The 18,555-nt window shown below is 42.3% G+C and overlaps 1 protein-coding gene across 1 annotated transcript; it reads left to right on the top strand.

Moving 5' to 3' along the window:
- The first annotated feature begins 1,402 nt into the window (after positions 1 to 1,402).
- KRT23 (keratin 23) lies at positions 1,403 to 15,169 on the top strand. Its single transcript, XM_081161328.1, has 9 exons — positions 1,403 to 1,480; positions 1,868 to 2,608; positions 7,191 to 7,273; positions 7,962 to 8,118; positions 9,182 to 9,343; positions 9,430 to 9,552; positions 12,355 to 12,575; positions 13,412 to 13,443; positions 14,794 to 15,169. The coding sequence occupies exons 2-9, from the start codon at positions 2,213 to 2,215 to the stop codon at positions 14,886 to 14,888; spliced, it is 1,269 nt and encodes a 422-aa protein (XP_081017454.1). The 5' UTR covers positions 1,403 to 1,480; positions 1,868 to 2,212; the 3' UTR covers positions 14,889 to 15,169.
- The last annotated feature ends 3,386 nt before the right edge of the window (positions 15,170 to 18,555 follow it).

Here is an 18,555-nt window from a genome sequence, read left to right as displayed (position 1 = left end):
TGGTTGGCTAGTTCACCCCTGGGAAAGGCTTCTTCTACAATCTTGTTTTACAGCTCACATTCCTTAAAAGGGCAGGAGGTGATGGTGTTGGAGAACCGGAGTACAAATCATGGCTCTGTGGAGGGAGAGGGAAGAGAGGTGGAGGAGGGTATAGATGGACAGAGACTTGGCTCCGGGTGGTAAACACACAATACAGTGTACAGATGATGAGTTGTAGAATTGTGCACCTGAAACCTGGATAATTTTGTTAACCAGTGTCACCCCAATAAATTCAATGAAAAGGGAAAAATCATGACTCTAAAAAGTTTACTATTGAGTTAACACACATTTATGAAATGCCTATGAGAAGCCCAACTTTGGTGCCTGAGAGATGGGAAACATAATCCCTGCTGCTCTCAAGAAGCCCACAGTCCGAGAGGAATGTAACAAATGCAGTACAATGCGGTCAGTGAGTAATATTGGAGATCTTGCTCCCCGGAACATGTTGTCAGTTTGGCTCAAATAAACTCTTATAAAAAATTTTAATATGGTGAGTGGAAGATCAGGGATGGACTCAGATCCAGCGGTCGCTGGGTCCAGCCCGGGAGCCCCCAGCTTCCTTGGTGGAATGGGGATACCAGGCAGTCTGCCTCTCTGGAGGATCTTGGGATCCAGAAGAGGTAGCTTCCTCATGGAAGAGGCACCCAACTCATGCAGGAAAATTCAGGAAATGACTGTTGAAGGAAGTCACCTTTGAACTACATCTTGAAGGCAGGGGAGCAGGCATGGGTAGGTCAGGCAGCGACTTTCCAAGCAGTGGAAACAGCACAGACTAAGGCCGTGAGGCCTACAAATTTGCATATTGAATTACACTGCACGTGCAGATAAGCTCTGAATCGTTGACCTTCGTGAGCCCCTGATTCTTTATCTGTAAAATGGGGACAATAACCCTTCCTGACTACATCCAGAGTTGTGCGAATTAAATAAAAGAATATCAAAGAACTGTGTAAGCTGGGGAGTCCCATTAACACCCCTGTTGTACAGGAAAGAGGACTGTTGTACAAGATTCAACTCAGTGATAACAGTGCCACGTGGCAGAGAATCCCGCCCTGTCTTTGCCACTAACCCACCACCTGTCCTCTGCCATACCCTCCTCCCCGCTGCCCACATGGGCCTCGGTTTTCCTCAACTAAAAAATGAGTGGCTGAACCAAGGAATGGAAGTCCCTTCTGCTGCTGCCATTTTATTTCTAAGTCCCCTTTAAATCTAATTGCCAGTAACCAGCACGTGGCTCCCCGCCCCCCAACCATTCCTTTATTTATTCCTAACCTTTACCTTGGCAGACGAACAGTAAGCTTCATCAGGCATGCTAGACAACCCATGGCACATTTCCTACTCCCCGGCCCCTCTGCCGCTCGCAGGCACAGAGCCCAGGCTCTCCAGGGCCCAGCCGGACAAAGGCTGCACTCCTCCCAGGAGCCGAGGGAAGTCCTGAGCGCAGGTCAGGGTTGTTTGGTTTTGAGGTGCGCTGGGGATGAAAGGCACCTTGAGAGTGGAAGCTCGGTCATTTATTAATTAATCATAATTGAGGGTTTGTTCTTGAGAATGATTCCTTTGAAATTACTTTCCATCAAACAGTGACTGCCTCAGAGGCATCAGATACTCCGAGCATTCTCCATTTCCTCAGCACCAGTACTTTTATTCTGGGGCCTGAGATTCTGTTCTGATCTGCCTCTTCCCTTGAGAATCTCTCACCCTTGCTTTAGAGCTGGGATTTACTGGGGGCGAGGGATAGGGGAATGTGTGTCTGAGTGTTTAATGTCTTTAAAAAAAAAATCTATGCTGTAACAAATGACTCTTATGTGGACTTTAATCTGACCCTTTTCAGATAAATGGACGATAGAAAAACTCCACGGGGAGATGAAAAAGATACCTGAGACTAATACCCACCCAATGTCATGGCCACACCTCCGGGTTACAACTAGAAGGGAGAAACAAACTGGTATATCGATGTGGCTCTAAACAACAACGTGTGTGAAGGCCCCAGGCGCTTCAGGATTGACCAAGAGGAAACGCATGTTGCACAATGATACGATCTTGTTGGTACAGTTGTCAGAGAAGGGAACTCCCACAGCAAAGGGCATAAAGCCATCCAGAGCAGTCTGGGGCGGCTCAGTTCTGCGGTGCCAGGGAGCAGAGCAGAGCCCAGTCCCGCCCACACACAGATGGGACCATGAACTCCAGCCACAGCTTCAGCCAGATCCCCTCTGGCTCCCTCCATGGCACCGGAGGTGGCTGGAGCCGGCCGGGGGGCTTCCCCCGGGCTCCCAGCGTCCACGGGGGTGCAGGGGGTGTCCGCATCTCCCTTTCCTTCACCTCGCCCAGCTGCCTGGCCCCTGGAGGGTCTTGGGGGTCTGGAAGAGGCAGCTCCCTCCTAGGTGGAAATGGGAAGGTCACGATGCAGAACCTCAACGAGCGCCTGGCCTCCTACCTGGACAAGGTGCGTGCCCTGGAGGAGGCCAATGTGAAGCTCGAAAGTCGCATCCTGAAGTGGCATCAGGAGAGAGATCCTGGCAGTAAGCAAGACTACTCCCAATATGAGAAGAACATCAGCAGCCTGCAGGAGCAGGTAAGATACTGGGGGGCCCTGGAACTAGAGGGGGGAGTCGCATTTCCAGGGAATCCATGGGAGAAGAAGAAATCAGTATGCATGCAAGGCAACTGCCAGGAAAATGGCAAAAGGGCTTAAAGTAATTGTGAACAGAGGTATTTGAGGACATTTTTTAACGTATCTTAAATTTGGACTTTGGAAAGTCTGTTTTATTTATTTAATCTTCTGTACATAAATTATGTGAAAAAAATCTAAGAACTCTAAGGCAACCAGCTGCTGTCCAGTGTCACTATGACCCAGCGATGTAATAGTAATGATGAAGGCTGGAGTCATTCCTCATGTTCAGTGCACGAGGCACAAGACAGCATTTGCTCTCTCATTACATCAGTTCTGCTCCACCTCAAAGAACTGGCAACAGTGTGATTATCTGGCAAAGAAAGGCTGAGTGATACTACTTTGGAGATCACATCTAAAAGCTGTCACTCCACAAGCAGATAAATAATAATGGTGACATCCCTGGATATTTCTTCTTGGGGGCTGCTAGTTCTGAGTTCCCAGATGCTAATGGTTCTGAAAATGGCATATTGCTAGGAAAAAAAAAAAAAAATGAACATAGTTTTTGGAATCTTAGAGTTAGGATGGGTTATGGAGACTTCTTAAAAAAATAAATAACTTTTCAACCAAATATTTTAAAAGCTAAGCCTACACCTTCAGGTCCATCTCATAACATTGGCTAGAAGTAGAGGGAATCCAGTCATCTCCCAGGTCATTTTTTTTAAAGCTACACAACTTCCCTCTATGTAAAGCAGTCCCAGAAAATTTCCTGCAGGATCCTGATTTAACCTACCCTAGAAAGGGCATCACAGGTTTCCAATATGTATACGATGTTATTTCCCAACACTCAGTCATCCCTGCATGCATGTAGGAAGGGCCAATCAAGATAATATAAATCCATCCTCATAATAAACCCTAATTATTGAATAATCAGCCTAATAACTGACTGTGTAATTACCTTAACTATACAGTACATGGTTGTCTTTACAAAAAAACAAGGTGACTCAACAAACCTCACTATATTTTTTACATTAATAAAGTTGCTTTGGTTTTAGAATGGAGAGAATAGAAGATTTTTGCAGATGGACAGCTGAGGCTATAACTCCCAAAAGAAATGTGAGGTTAGACCTGGTTAAGAAATTTCTTAACTGACAGCAGAGAGAAGAAAAAGGGAGAAAAAAGAAGGAAAAATGTATTGAGCATTTATTATATGCCAGGCATCACGCTGGCATTTAACACACTTACCAGTGCCATTCTGAAGTTTCCTGCAATGATGGAAACGTTCTGTAACATCTGATTTAAGTGTCACAGCAATCCTGGGAAGAAACTGAGGCTCAGAAGAGTGAACTAAGGCACTAGAGAGAGCCAGCGGTGGGATCCTAACCCAAGTCTGTTTCCAATGGCGTCGATTTCCACGTACTAGTATGGTGCTGACTAGCCTACCTCACAACAATGACACTGTTCACTGATAAAGATAATTCATTGCATTTGCATTGTTAATTATACAACACATATTTCATACACATCATTTCATTCTGTGAAGCAGGCATTCTTATCCCCAATATATAGATGAGCAGACTGAGACCAAGTGGTTTCCTAAATTCATTAGAGCAAAACTGAGAGAAGTGAGTGGGGCCAATGACGAGGAGGGGGTAGCTTGCCCATTGTTCAGGGGTCCCGGGTTCTGGGTTCTGGCATTAAATAGGAGGCTCCTTCAGCTTCAGATTCCACTCTTTTCTGGATTTCTTACTTCAGTTGTTACATTTTTCTCCATGTTTGAAGAAAACAAGTCTTTGAAGTTGAGGTTGTCAATCTATCCCAATCTCCCCCATTTGCAGGCGAGAAAACAGAGACCCAAAGAGGTCCCACAACTTCCCCGGGGCTGACCCCTTCCTGGGCCTTGATGAAATGTTCTGAGTAGATATAGCACTCTTACATTCCACTTTGGGGATAGTAAAGATTATTCAAAAAGTCTATGAGAAATTGAGTTAAAAATTAATCCACTCCTTTTGAAACAGTTGGACACAGAGGGATATTAGAATAACTCATAATAGACCTCTGTTTGGTGTTTTGGATTACGATAAAAAATTCTATTTTCCTCTCCCTGGTAGGAGATTACACACCCTGGAGCAATGATGCTGTACTACTACGACTACACCAACTAGATTATTTTAAAAGAATTCATTCAGGACGCTGGGGAGAATCCAGATGATCAATTATAACACACAATGCAAAACCTATGCCTCATGTTATTTCTCAGTCCATCTTCATCCATTCATTACTGCAAAGGATGTCTCAGAAACAGTGGCTGTATCATAATATTGCATCAGGCAACACAAACAGTGAGAGACGGTTTTGGTTTTTAAATGTGCTCTATATCAAGTGCATTTCGGAACTCACCACTCATGTACTATGAGATTGCTGGCAGCGGGAATCAGAGTCTTGGTGTGGGTTTTGCAAAGGACAAATAATCAATTTAACTCATTAAAGATGGTATTTTTGATTCTGTGGAGTCTATAGTGAATGGTTTCTCTAGATGTCCATCAACACCTCAGAGCACAACTAAGGCTAACCCTCGGGGTCCCCAGGCCTTTTCAGATGGAGCTACTTCTTATTGCCCATGAGCTTAGATAATGCAAAGAATAAAGAGTCTGAAGGGAAAATAATTTAGTAAGAAAGTTCCTGAGAAACACAGTAGAGGGAAGACAAGGAAATATCTACAGACTCTTTTTTTAGAGCAAAGGAAGTAGTCACTTTACCATCTGGAATCCACCAAGGGAAGAAAGGTGCTGGACACAGGAAGCCACCCTGGCTATTTCCTACCATGAACAGAGTTTGAGGGCACATCCGAACATATAAATACTGGGTTTACCCAATGCAGGCATTGGCTCTAGTTACAAAAGTGCTAGATTTTAAAAAAGAAAATTTTGAACTAATTGGTTTTCAACTAATTTTTCAGAGTGTCTACAGTATGCCCAGAAAATGCTAAGGATTTTACAGCATTCTTTTATCTCTTCTAATCTAATTTTCATAACCCTTTGAGAAGTAGCTGTTGTCATTACTATCATTGCCATTTATGAATGAAGAAAGCGACACTCGGCAAGCTCGCTAAGCTAGTGGTCGCTGGGGCAGGATCCCAGGCCCTGCTCTTTGAGTCCTAGGCCACGGTTATCGCCGCCTCTGAATCCTGCTATTGTGCATTCATGATACCAAATTCCGTATAATCAGTGAAGCTTTGAACAGGATCTGGTTTTTAAAAGGTGCCTTTGTGTTCAAGCATAACTTTGTCCTAAGAAAATCCTTTCTTAAAAAAGGAATCATTTGTATAAATACAATGGGAATGTCACAGAATTGTCTGGCTCCAAATAAATGACAGAAGTTTAGAGCTATGACCTCTATAGTTACCTGTTGCTAGTACCAACTCCTTATTTAACAGGCGATGGAACTGAAGCCCAGGGAGTGGAGTGACTAACCCAAGTTCACTCCAATGGTCAGTAACGGGAAGTGAAAGGAAAACCTCCCAGTTCCTAGTTCAGCACAGTATCTGGTACAAAAGGAATACTCTACTTTTGACACTAAGACATCTTCCACCCAATTTTCCTGAAGACAGTGACCTCCATCAAATGTGCACTCTCTCTCTGATTATAACTACTGAGAAGTATTTACAAATCCTGTATGTATACACAGTTGCTCAGGTAGACACTTTCAACAATATTTTTCTTTTTAAAGTAAAAAAATATATAAACATCTAGTGAAAGTCTTTGACAGGAGACTTTAACACAATTAAAATTTATTAAGCTGCTTCATTAGATGGTAAAGTTCATTTCATTTAATATTTTAATAGCTACAATTGGGGCATTCTCATCATGGGAAAATTGGCAAACACATACCTACACGTTATGTATATGACTATAGTTCCTTTGGATAATTATAATTATGGTATGTGAGAACCATAATAAAATATATTTAAAATTAGTTTAAATGTATTATGAGATACATTTTAAATTAGTCTGACAAACTAATATCAGTGATGCTTTGTATCAAGTGATACTTTGCTATCACAGATCAGAAACATGAATGCTCTCGCAAGGAAGAATTATGTTCTTCCAAAATAATTCTTTTACCTTAGAGGATCCAAACTAATGTTCACAATAAGAAAAGGATCAGAACCTAAACCACTTTTAATATCTTCAATGAATGAGCTTGAGCAAAACAATAAGATGTGTTTACAGTACTAGAGAGTTAGAAGGCATTTTGAACAGTTACACTCCTTCCCCTTCCTGTATCACCTTTTCAGCATTCGCATCAGCCCTAGCCTGTCAAAACTCCAGGTAAAAAAAGACAGTGTAGACCATATCCTTACTATAAAACCACCTTATGCTTTGTACCAAGTGCTCAATAAATGTTTATCGATTTGATCGGTCCACTGCCAGAAAGACAAGTTATCTGTGCTAATGAATCATATACCCAGGAGACTAGAGGGCAGAAATGCAGCTTTCCTGTGTGGTGTGTCCTGCTGAAATGACTCCTGGTGCATGTTTTACAGATAGTGGATGGTAAGCTGACCAATGCCCGGGTGTTTCTTCTCCTTGACAATGCCAGGATGGCAGTGGATGACTTCAACCTCAAGTAAGCTCCCTCCTCGAAGTGTCATGGGGCGATGGAGGGATTGTTCAGTGGTTTGGATTTGTTTTCTGGGTTGTTCTTGTTTTTGTTTTTGTTTTGCAGAAAGAAAACGTGTCTCATCATTAACCACATATAAAATTCTTACCAAAATATCATTGAAAGGCATAACAGTAACAAATAGTTGACTGGACCCTAGTTTAAACAAACCAGATAATAAAACACAGTATTTGTTGAGAGGATATTTGAGTATGAAACAAGAATTAGATGATATTAAAGAGTTGTTTTTAATGTTTTAGGTGAGATAATGTTATGATGTTTACTTAGAAAAACGTCTTTTTCTTCAAAGATGCATTCTGAAGCACTTAGGGGTGAAATGTCATGCCCACCACTTACGCTAAAATGCAAAATGGAACATAGATGAAGCAAATGCGGCAGAATGTTAATGGTTGCCAAGTCCGGGTGATGGGCACCTGGCCTTCATCGCTTCACTCTCTCTATTTTAAAAAATAACACTGAATCACCATCGTAGAAAAACATGCATGAAAGAGACATAGAAATAATAAATAGCATGTATTAATTTGTTCCCATTAAACCTAACAAGTATGAGAGTCACCTCTAAACGAAGGTGAACCCTTATAAAGACCACAGCCTTCCACCAACAGGTGTACTCTCTCCTTCCTTCTAATCAAAGGTATGAAAATGAACACTCCTTCAAGAAAGACTTGGAAATTGAGGTTGAGGGTCTCCGAAAGACCTTGGATGACCTGACCATTGTCACAACAGACCTGGAACAGGAGGTCGAGGGGTTGAGAAAAGAGCTCATCCTCATGAAGAAGCATCATGAGCAGGTAGGACAACCCGGGAATCACCAGCGTGGCTCTTAATTGGCACATTTTAAGCAATTCAATGGCTGCAGAAGAAACTACCATCTCTATGCCAGTTCTATTGTCCTTCAACCTAAATAATCATAAGAAACCATATAAACATCTAATTTTTCCAATTCCAAGCTTATCTACTCAAAGGTCAAATACAACAGCCAACAGACAATCACAATTAACAACAGGTAAGTCAACAATTTTAATATGCAACATTTACCTAGATTTCTTTGTTAACATGATACTGTAGGAACCAATGCGTGAGACTGAACTTCCTTCACTGACCCAATGTGCAGCAAATTGAGGGACAACAGAATAAAGAGAATCTGCTACTAACCAAACTATGTATGCCTAGTGGCAAAAATTAAGAATCCTAGTTTCCAGAAACATTTAAGCAACTCTTGAAAAGTTACCATCCATCTACCGTCCCTGAGACTTGGATAAAATGATAGAAAAACAATCCCTATTTTAGGCAAATGAAGTTGATTATGAACATTAATCAACTGGTTAGACAATGACTGTTAATAAACCTTTCCTGTGGTTTCTTGGTTGTCATGATATCCAATGGGCTGTCAGCCCTACAGAATCCTAATACATTGATGAGATTTTAAAAGCCTCTGCGCCTTTTGGCTTTGGGTGGCTGAACTGCTTTCCGACAGCTTTGGTCTATATCCCGAAATGCTCAGCTGCTTAATGGTCTCATCACATCACCCATAAACATTTGCTGAAGAGTACTTTCCACACTACGTCAGCATCATTCTCGCTGAAACACTTTCAACCAGGGAGTAAGCCAGTAATCACAAAGTCTGTACAATTACCTGTCTGCTGCTATTCTTTATTTTAGAAAAGTAAAAGAGGAAAAATTCATATCACGTTTTGTCATCAATAACTAATAACCAAGAAGCCAAACCAAACCAAAGAAAAGAGTAGCAACCACGCGAGATGAATTTTTAAAAGATCCATTAATTGCTGCCAATCAGCACATTTCCTTCTGCTTGTCAGAGTCAATACATTTTCTTTCTCTGTTTTTAAACAGGAAATGGAGGAACAGCATGTGCCAAATGACTTCAAGGTCAACGTGAAGGTGGATACAACCCCAGGGGAAGATCTGATTAAGACCCTGGAGGATATGAGGCAGGAATACGAGTTTATGATAAAGAAGAAGCATAGAGACTTGGATGCCTGGTATAGAGAGCAGGTAAAAGAAAGGTGCCCAAACCTCCGGAAGGTCCCATTTCCACGGGGTCCAATGCCAATGCCCCTGCTCTCTGCTTGGTCTCACAGTCGGCAGCCATGACCCAGGAGACGGCCAGTCCAACCGCTGTGCAGAGCAACCAAAGTAACATCCATGAGCTGAAGCGCACTTTCCAGGCCCTGGAGATTGACCTGCAGGCGCAGCGCAACAGGGTGAGTCTGAGCTAGGGAAATCCTGAGCCGGGCACCACCTCCTCCACAAAGCCTTCCTTGTCCCCTCCCTTGCGCCCAACTTCCAGCTCCCTTGGAACATCTTTCACTTCCCACTTTCCATCCAAATTATTCATGATGAGAACAGTAATATGAGCTACCATTTGTTGAAATGTCCACGTTGTGCCAGATGGTGTGTGTTAAAGAGCTCACTACATTAAATGTCATCAATTCTCACATTAACCTTTCCAGGTTGGTCTTAGTGTCCCCACTTTAGAGATGAGGAAACCAAATTCCAAATAGTGGAGTAAATTGGCCAAGTTCACACAGCTAAGTGGTCAGTGGTGAAGCCACATGATATTTTGGGTGTGGGGCAGCTCTAGACTCCTATAATCTCTATCAGGGCTCTCCCCACTTACAACCAGACTGTCCCCCCTAAAACCCTAATAGAAGAAATACTGGACCTGGCTCACTCCAAAGTGCTCTATTCATTATGTTTTATTGCCCAACAAACTGTAACTTCTTGTGTCCCAGTCACTTCTATGATCTTCATGGATCTTAGTAAAATGCTATGGATCAGTGTCATAAGCATCTAAGATTCATTAAGGAAAATCTATCTGAATCCTCTAATCATTCATCGATATCATTCTTGAGCGCTCCTCTGCCCTCGGTCTTGGGGAGAAATTATTAGCTCATCTTGTTGCAGGTGCACGTGGTAAATTACTGCTATGTCTTCAGAATCAGTGATGGGGAACAGACATTTAAAATCTGCACTGTCAAGGTGATAACAACACACACAGGAATAATTACAGTATTTTACAGCTTTCAAAACACTTTAATACACAGTATTTCACAACCCTACAGGTCAGCAAGGCATTTGTACCCATTTTCATGCATTCTACTGTCTGACAGTATTCTATGCACTGAGGATTCAATAATAAAAGAATTTATAGTCTAGCAGAATAGGCAATAAATGCACGAATCTTCAAAATATAAAATATGTTATATGGGGAGGAAAGTGCCACAAATGAATGAAGCATGGGAGAGAGGTGCAAAGGTGAAGAGCTGCCACTGTAAACAAGGTGGTCAGGAAGGGTTTTACTGTTAAGGTGACAGTTGAGCAAAAACCTAAAAATGGTAAGGAAGTGCCTTAAGTGTTGGGGGGCTGGGTTCCAAGTGGAGGGAACAGCCAATGCAAAAGCTTTGAGGCACAGGTGTGTCCGATGGTTTGGAGGAACAGCAAGGAAGCCAATGTGGCTGAACAGAGGGAAGAAGAGAGGAGAAGAGGGAAGGGAAGGGGAGCAGAGGGGAGGGGAGGGGAGGGGAGGGGAGGGGAGGGGAGGGGAGGGGAGGGGAGGGGAGGGGAGGGGAGGGGAGGGGAGGGGAGGGGAGGGGAGGGGAGGCAATGGGGTAACAGTGGAGCCAGACTATGTAGCCTTGACCCTTGGAGGGAGGTCAAGAGGCACATGAAACAGCAGGTATAGGCCGCTCTTTAAGGAGCTTTACCACAGGTGAAGGAGAGCAGAGAAACTGGGTGGGAGCTAAAGGCAGGTATGGGTTGAAGAGAGAAAAACGTTAAGGTGGGAGAAATTACTCGAAAGCTGGTGGCAATAACCTAGCAAAGAGGAAAACACTGGTGATGCAAGAAGGCAGGCAACTGCCGAAACGACTAGAGCACAGGCAGCTCATGCATGATATGAAGAGGAGAGCGAGTACCTGGCCACAGATCCAAGTATGTGGGTGGAAGTGATGGGGGAGTTGTGGGGGTTTTTTCCTAATGGCTTTCATTTCCTCAGAGACACAGGAAGCAAGGCCGTGGGCTGAAAGAAAGGAGGGGGAGGAGGGAGGTTTGAGTACAGAGAAGAGGAATTCTCCTCTGGGAAAATAGGAGAGTGGCTGGACCAGGGGCCTGTGGCTTAATGGCCAGAAAGCATGAGGGGGCCTGAGTGGCAGCGGCCAGGATAAAGCGAGGGTGTCCAGCACTGTTATGAGCTCCTCTTTAAAGCTGAAGGTATGTGCTCCTGAAAAGCAGGTGGTAACCCAAACACACCAGGGACTTCAACTCAGTTCTCTGTATCCTAACCCAGCAATTTCATTTCACAGCTTTTAGAATTTCCACAATAATGACAACTTGTTACCATAGTCATAATCAAAAAGCATTGCTTGCAGCTAGGGTTGCCAGATTTACCAAACTAGAATATAGGACACCCAGTTAAATTTGAATTTCAGGTAAACAGAGTGTTTTTAGTATAAGTGTGTCCCATGCAACATTGGGGCAATTTTTAGGACATGTTTGTCCCAAAAAATTACTCATTGCACATCCAAAATTCAGATTTAATAGGTGCCCTCTATTTTATCTGGCATCCCTACCTGAGACCATTCTCTGAAGACGCAAAGAGACAGCAGTCCCAGACAGCTGCTGTTTCTCTCTAGGAGTTTTCGACCTGGCCGGAGACAAATGTCAGCATAAGGAGGTAAGGAACAGATCAGGGCGGGCAGCTTATGCCCAATCCCGAATGAGCAGCATAAACAAACGTTGCAAGGGTGCATCAGAGTTGCTAAGAGAACCCTGACACAAAGGTTTTATGCCAAGAAAATGGGCTTCAAAAGTCCTGACACTGCTTACCTCCTGACTGCCCAAGTCCCAAACCTGTAAGTCAGCCTGCTTCTCGTCTTTGCGTCCCCAGCAGCCACCAAGACACCCAGCAGACCAGTGGGTGTATGCTGACTTCTCAGCAAGCACACATTATAGAATCAACCAAACCATCAGCCAATTCATGTTAGAAGCGTCATTTCTCCTTTCAGAAATCCGCTTTGGAAAATGTGCTGTCGCAGACCCAGTCCCGGTACTCCTGCCAGCTCCAGGACATGCAGGGGATCATCTCCCACTATGAGGAGGAACTGCTGCAGCTGCGCCGCGACCTGGAGCGGCAGAACAGCGAATACAAGGTCCTTCTGGGCATCAAAACCCACCTGGAGAAGGAAATCTCCACCTACCGCCAGCTCCTGGAGGGGGAGAGCCAAGGGTGAGGCAAAGGCTGGCAGGGGAGGAAACGAAGGGTGGATGCTCTCATGTGTGTACATTCATGCACTTTATGGTTCTGTTAGCAGTCGTCACTCTAGTCTAGAGCAGAAAGGTTTGTGTTGAATTTCTCCCGAAGACACTTGGATCTTGCTGTATTTCATTAAGCAGCAAGTGTGAATTAACCTAGGATTACTCCCAGGACACTGAGATTTGAGGTCAGCAGTTGAAATTAGTACATTAAAAGCTCTAGAGAGAAACAACCAAGAAGGTATCTAGAAGGCTCTAGTGTTTCCCAGTGGGAATGCACACAATTTGGGCTCCAAAAAGAAGGGAGGTTAGGGGGAATATTTTAGCCTAACAGCATGAAGAGATCCATAGGAGATTGGGGTATCAAGATTTTCAATCTGTTATTTCTGATGACCTTGGGAATTAACAATAGCAGTCCACAAAAAGGACACATACATTCTATGACTTAAGAGAAAGGGTTATGGTTTTTTAAAAATATATATATAAAGTTATCAAGAAGTCCAGGGTTCCAATGCTTCAAACCCAGACCCTGGGAAGGATCCTGATGAAGGCAAGCCTGTAGGTGGCTCAAGGGCTGGAAGTGGTTCACGAGACTTCTCTGACCCCGGGGTTAGTGGAAGGTGGTACTCACTGCCTTCTGGGTCCAGGAGGGTTCCCCCATGAACTCATGACCTTGAGACTAACTCAGACAATTATGCTCATTAAAGAGATATGAATTTACAGGCAGGCAAAGGAATCTAGTTCAACGTAAGATGTTTTAATGATTATTGCTAATACTAAAATGAGCTTTAATTTGTATCACTTTTATAGAACAGCGGAGGAGTCTAAGCTGAGCATGAAAGGTAAAGATTTCTTTCATTGTTTGAATGCACTTTTTAAAAATAAGTCAGCATATCTTCCATTCTAGTATGCATAATCTTTAGTGTACTCCCAGATGTCCTGTTTTCAGTTTTTCTTTTACTCCCAAATGGCCAGGAATTTTGAATTTAATTAACAAATTAGATAATACAGGACAAAAGAGAGCTCCCACTACTGTCCTCAACAATATATATGAGAGCTCTTTTCAGGCAGTAAAGTAGATAAAAATAACCATTAATATTATTATGTCTCTATTAACTAACAGGGGCTGTTTACTAAACTCCTAGGAAGATACAAAGAGAGGGTTTCACATAATTTCCCAAACTCTATTCTGTTGAACATAGTGTCCCATGAGGTTTTAACAGTGTGCTATGCAAGGCGTGTTCTATGACCAGATTGGGCGTATATACTCTCTGTGAAGAGCCACGTTGTATTTCGGTGTATTAAAGATGAAACAAGTGTTGGAAAGGCACTTTTCAGGGAAGAAAAGGGAAAGAATAGCAGAAGTTCCCAAACATCCTTGACTTGGGAACTCTACTTCCTCAGATTGCCTTTAACATCTCACCAAAAATTTCCGAGAAACCGGTCTGGGACAAGTGGCACTTTCTGATTAGTTTGTGGTAAAAAAGATCCTAGGGCATTAGAGAATCAGAGTTTGAGTGACCGTCAGTTTGAGTGAACAGCTGGTCTAACTGCTGCCCCTCTGCAAGATCTCCGCAGATGGTCCTTCAGCCTCTCCTTACCTCTACCCAGGGATGTGGAACCCATTACTGGGTGGGGTGGCCCAATCTACTATTGGAGAGGTCTAAATTTTAACCAAGTTCTCCCTGTATCTCTGTTAATGGTTTCAACTCTTCCCTCTGATTTAGAATCAATTTAATGGTGTGTCAACAAGTATTTATTCAGATAAATCATATATTTTAATACTGTGACCAAAATAAACATTCCTGGCTTCTTGCCATCCCTCACATGATATGCTTGTTAGATCTTAAAAAGAGGTGCCCAGAATGGCATTTAGTACTCTATACACTCACAGGATCAGTGATGCAAGTGCTATGAAGCCCACATAAGCAGAAAGGACTCCTCAAGTGCTTGCAGTCAGTGACTAGATTCTGTATCACCTAGGATGAGGGTCTTGACCCCTAGAAGATGGCACTGTCCAGACACCATTTCCTGGAGGGTGGGAAGAATAACCTTTCCACTCCAGCAGAGACCAGCATGTTGCTTAGTGATCATTCTGGAAGGAACGGAGAGCTTAGGATGCTGAAAACAGTACAGGGCAGATGGGGGGTGGGGGGAACATGGCAGTGACGTCTTCATTGCTCTTTCCTCAGAGCCTGCAGCCCCAAAGATCAAGGCCATCACACAGGAGAGCGTCAATGGAAGAATAATTTATTCTCAAGTGAATGAAATCCAAAAGTATGCATGAGGCTAATAAAAGTGTCTGCCCGTTGTAAAAACTATTTTACCGAAATGGAAAGTCCTTCCTTGCCCAGACACAAATGGGTGAGTTCTAAGAGGTATCCTTGGAGTTATCAAACTCAGCAACTTCTTTTTCTCTGTAACAATCTCATCAGACATTCCATAATGATCTTAATATACTGCTGTGCTTTTTGAATCAGAGTATGAGGTCTACTTTCCTACTGCAATCTTCAGGTGCCCACCCACTGTGGATCTGTTTTGTAGCCAATAAATCTCCATACCAGCTGCACCATGTCTTTTTTTATATCATAAGGAAAGATAAGACCTCAAGGTCTCTTCCTAATGAGGGATACTCAGAGCATTGTCCATAAAAGACCCAGAGGGACCCTAATGCTCTAAACATGTCCATAGCAGCAAAACACTGGGTAGAATTATTACCCTGCAGCCACGCAACTTAGGGACAAGATGTGGCTCACGAGCTTATCCAGACTTCTGCCAGCAAAAAGGTGGGAAACAGAGAAAGGGAGGCCCAGGAAGCCTCACTAAGAATGTGAAGTGACCAAAAATCATTTTATCTCACATAAAAATTATTAATTAATTAGTCAAAAAGCTTAAGGGCCTAAAAGAGACTTAAAGCTAGAAAAGGAAATTCAGGGGAAAAAAATTCTTGTTACAGATAGAAACTAAGACCCTAAAGGGGGAAAGTGACTTGTCCAATATCCAAATTACAAATATTAGGAACCAGAGTAATATACTGAGGTGTAGTAGGGGATAAAGCACAGAGACTATGCACCTCTGACCTCTGAAGAAGATGCCATTTTCTCAAACTGTAGCTGTGTGGGTCATCGTTCCAAGGCTGGTACAGCGGAGCGATGCTGGAGAGAAGGAAACTAGAAATCCACATATCCACTAAGACATCATCAAAATGTTGTACAGGACAGTAACATTTTAAGGGACCATAGGCACAGGCTATTCAAACTCTCCCATTTTACAAATAAGCTGAGGCCCAGAGCAATAAGGGCATTTAGCCACACACTCACTGGGTTGTTGGCTGGGTCTAGGTCCAGCTCTCTTGGCTCTGTTTACAGCTGTCAAACTAAAAGTGGTGTAATTTAGTTCCACCGCCATCTAACACACTGACAATGCCCCCTACATTTTTTGGCTCTATGTTTTAATACTCTTTTGGGAAGGATTGCTGTTGATATTTTCTGAATTGGGGTATCTGTAAAAACTGGATTAGTCTCCCCTTTAAGGCAATAATTGGTGTTTCTGATTCTTAATGCCCAAAGGATCTGAAATTAGGCAAAAGGAACCCAGGATAATCACATCATTGCAAACTGTGTTGCTGATTTAACTGAAATACACTAATTCTCTGGAGTAAAATGATAACTTTATCTTTACTGAGTAATTACTTCAAAGAATTTCAAAAATAACCAATACCCCAACATCTTCAATGAGTTTTCTTTGTGGAGACTTTTGATGGGTTATTTGGGGGGGGGGGGTGGATCAATATCAAACTTCATTATTTCTTTTTCTATTTCATTTTACTACAAGAACTTCATGTCGATAAGATACTACAGTCTCAAAGCATATCTAAAAATAAATTTTTTCTCTATTTCGGCACCAATTCAATCTGCTATTTTAGATGTTATCTCTTTCTTGAAATCTAGAAATTAGGTGTAAAATATACCTGTTTTCTCAAGGTGAAGTGTGAGTGTTGCTAGGAACATCTCTTGAAGACTATGCAAAAAGGATATGACAAGCTGAAGGGTAAGTTATAGCACTAGACCCAGGAAATAACCATCCATTGACCATCACAGTTTATATATGATTTGATAATAGTAAATCGTAATGTATGAAAAATTTTTCATTTAAGAAGCTATATGTACTTAAAGTCATATTAATTTTCACTGTATCAAGCAAGGTGACCGGCTCATCTCAGTTTGCCCAGGAAACCCCTCAGTCCCAGGCAAACTGGGGTGGTTGGTCAATCGATCAATAAAAATTGCTCTTGCTTAGTCCATTCGAGCTGCCGTAACAGAATACCACAGACTGGGTGGCTTATAGACATCAGAAACGTATTTCTCACAGTTCTGGAGGCTGGGAAATCCAAGGCCAAGGCACCAGCACGCAGCACGGTTGCATTCTGCTGAAGGCCTGCTTCCTGGTGCCCACAGGATGGAAGGGGCTGCGGAGTTCTGTGGGGCTCTTCTATAAGAGTATTAATCCCACGCACTAGGGCTGCACCCTCATGACCTAGGCACCAGCAAAGGGCCTCACCTCCTAAAACCACCACCCTTGGGGGGTTAGAATTTCAACAAATGCACTTTTCAGACCATGACATCTCTATTTCACTAAAGAGAGACAAGTAGAGGTAAATTAAACCATTTGCCTGAATAAAGAGTAATTACAATTACATAAGTTTAGACTCTAGGTAACATAGATAATCTCTCTCCTCAACTAAAGCAGCCCAAAAATCTTTCAAAATGCCCATTACAAGCAGAACAGAAACAGACTCATAGATACAGAGAACATTCTGACAGTTGTCAGATGGGAAGGGGGTTGGGGGGCTGGGTGGAAAAGGTGAAGGAATTAAGAAGTACAGATTGGTAGTTACAGATAGTCAGGGGGAGGTGAAGTACAGCATAGGGAGTATAGTCAATAACATTGTACTAATAATGTATAGTGTCATACGGGTACTAGATTTATCAGGGTGACCACTTCATAAGTTATAGAAATGTCTAATCACAAAGTTGTACACCTGAAGCTAACATAAATTGTACATCAACTGTAATTTAAAAATTATTTTTAAAAAATACCTATTACAAATAGATAAGTGCCTAAATGTTAAGGTGAGCTGCCAACCAAAGAAGTTTTCATTTGGATTTGGTTTTGACCAACATACACCTAATCCACATAAAGGAGTTGGTAATAAATTCTATTGTTTTCATTACACAAACACTTTGAGTAAACAGCAGCTATTCAATTACCCAAAACCCAATTAAACAAATAGTGTTGGCTAACCCAGGGAGGTATTACAAAGTATTACTTTGGAATTTAATATTTATGTCAACATATTTTCCAACAGTATCATAACATGGCTGGGTGTATGGATCCATTTAATATTTTTCCATCCAATCAAGTAGATGCCTTTACTAACTGTTCATTTTTCCATTAACGTGTTGATACACATACCCTCTTAATGATGTGTGAAATTGGGAACTAAACTTTATAAAAATTTATTTTTAAGTAATGTAGCGTTTCTAAGTTGGTTTAGAGGTCCTAAGTCTGAGAAGGGAGCCAGGACTCGAATTATGGTGGGAAAAGGTAGGTAAGAGAAAAGAAGCCAAGAAAGTTTCTTTAGCATGAGGGTTCTCAAACTTGGATGCACCTCAGGATCAGCTGGGGAAATTTTAAAATGCTAATGCCCAAGCCATGTAATAGAGCAATTAAATTGAGGTTTTTGAAGGTTGGGACCCAGGCATCAATATATTTTAAAGATTCCCCAATAATTGCAGTGGACAGCCAAGTTTGATAATCTACCATTTTAGTGGCTTCGGGTGAGTGCTTTTGTATTTGTATGCTCCTCATGTTATTAATTTTAATACTCCCATAAGAGCTAATGACAGCTAACAGAAAATAAGAACCTCATTCATGTCACTCTCAATTGCTTG

Source organism: Miniopterus schreibersii, assembly GCF_964146895.1.
Source record: "Miniopterus schreibersii genome assembly, chromosome: 16".
Classification (NCBI taxonomy): Eukaryota; Metazoa; Chordata; class Mammalia; order Chiroptera; family Miniopteridae; genus Miniopterus; species Miniopterus schreibersii.
Note: the sequence above shows the minus strand (reverse complement) of the source record. Positions and strands in the feature narration are given on the sequence as shown.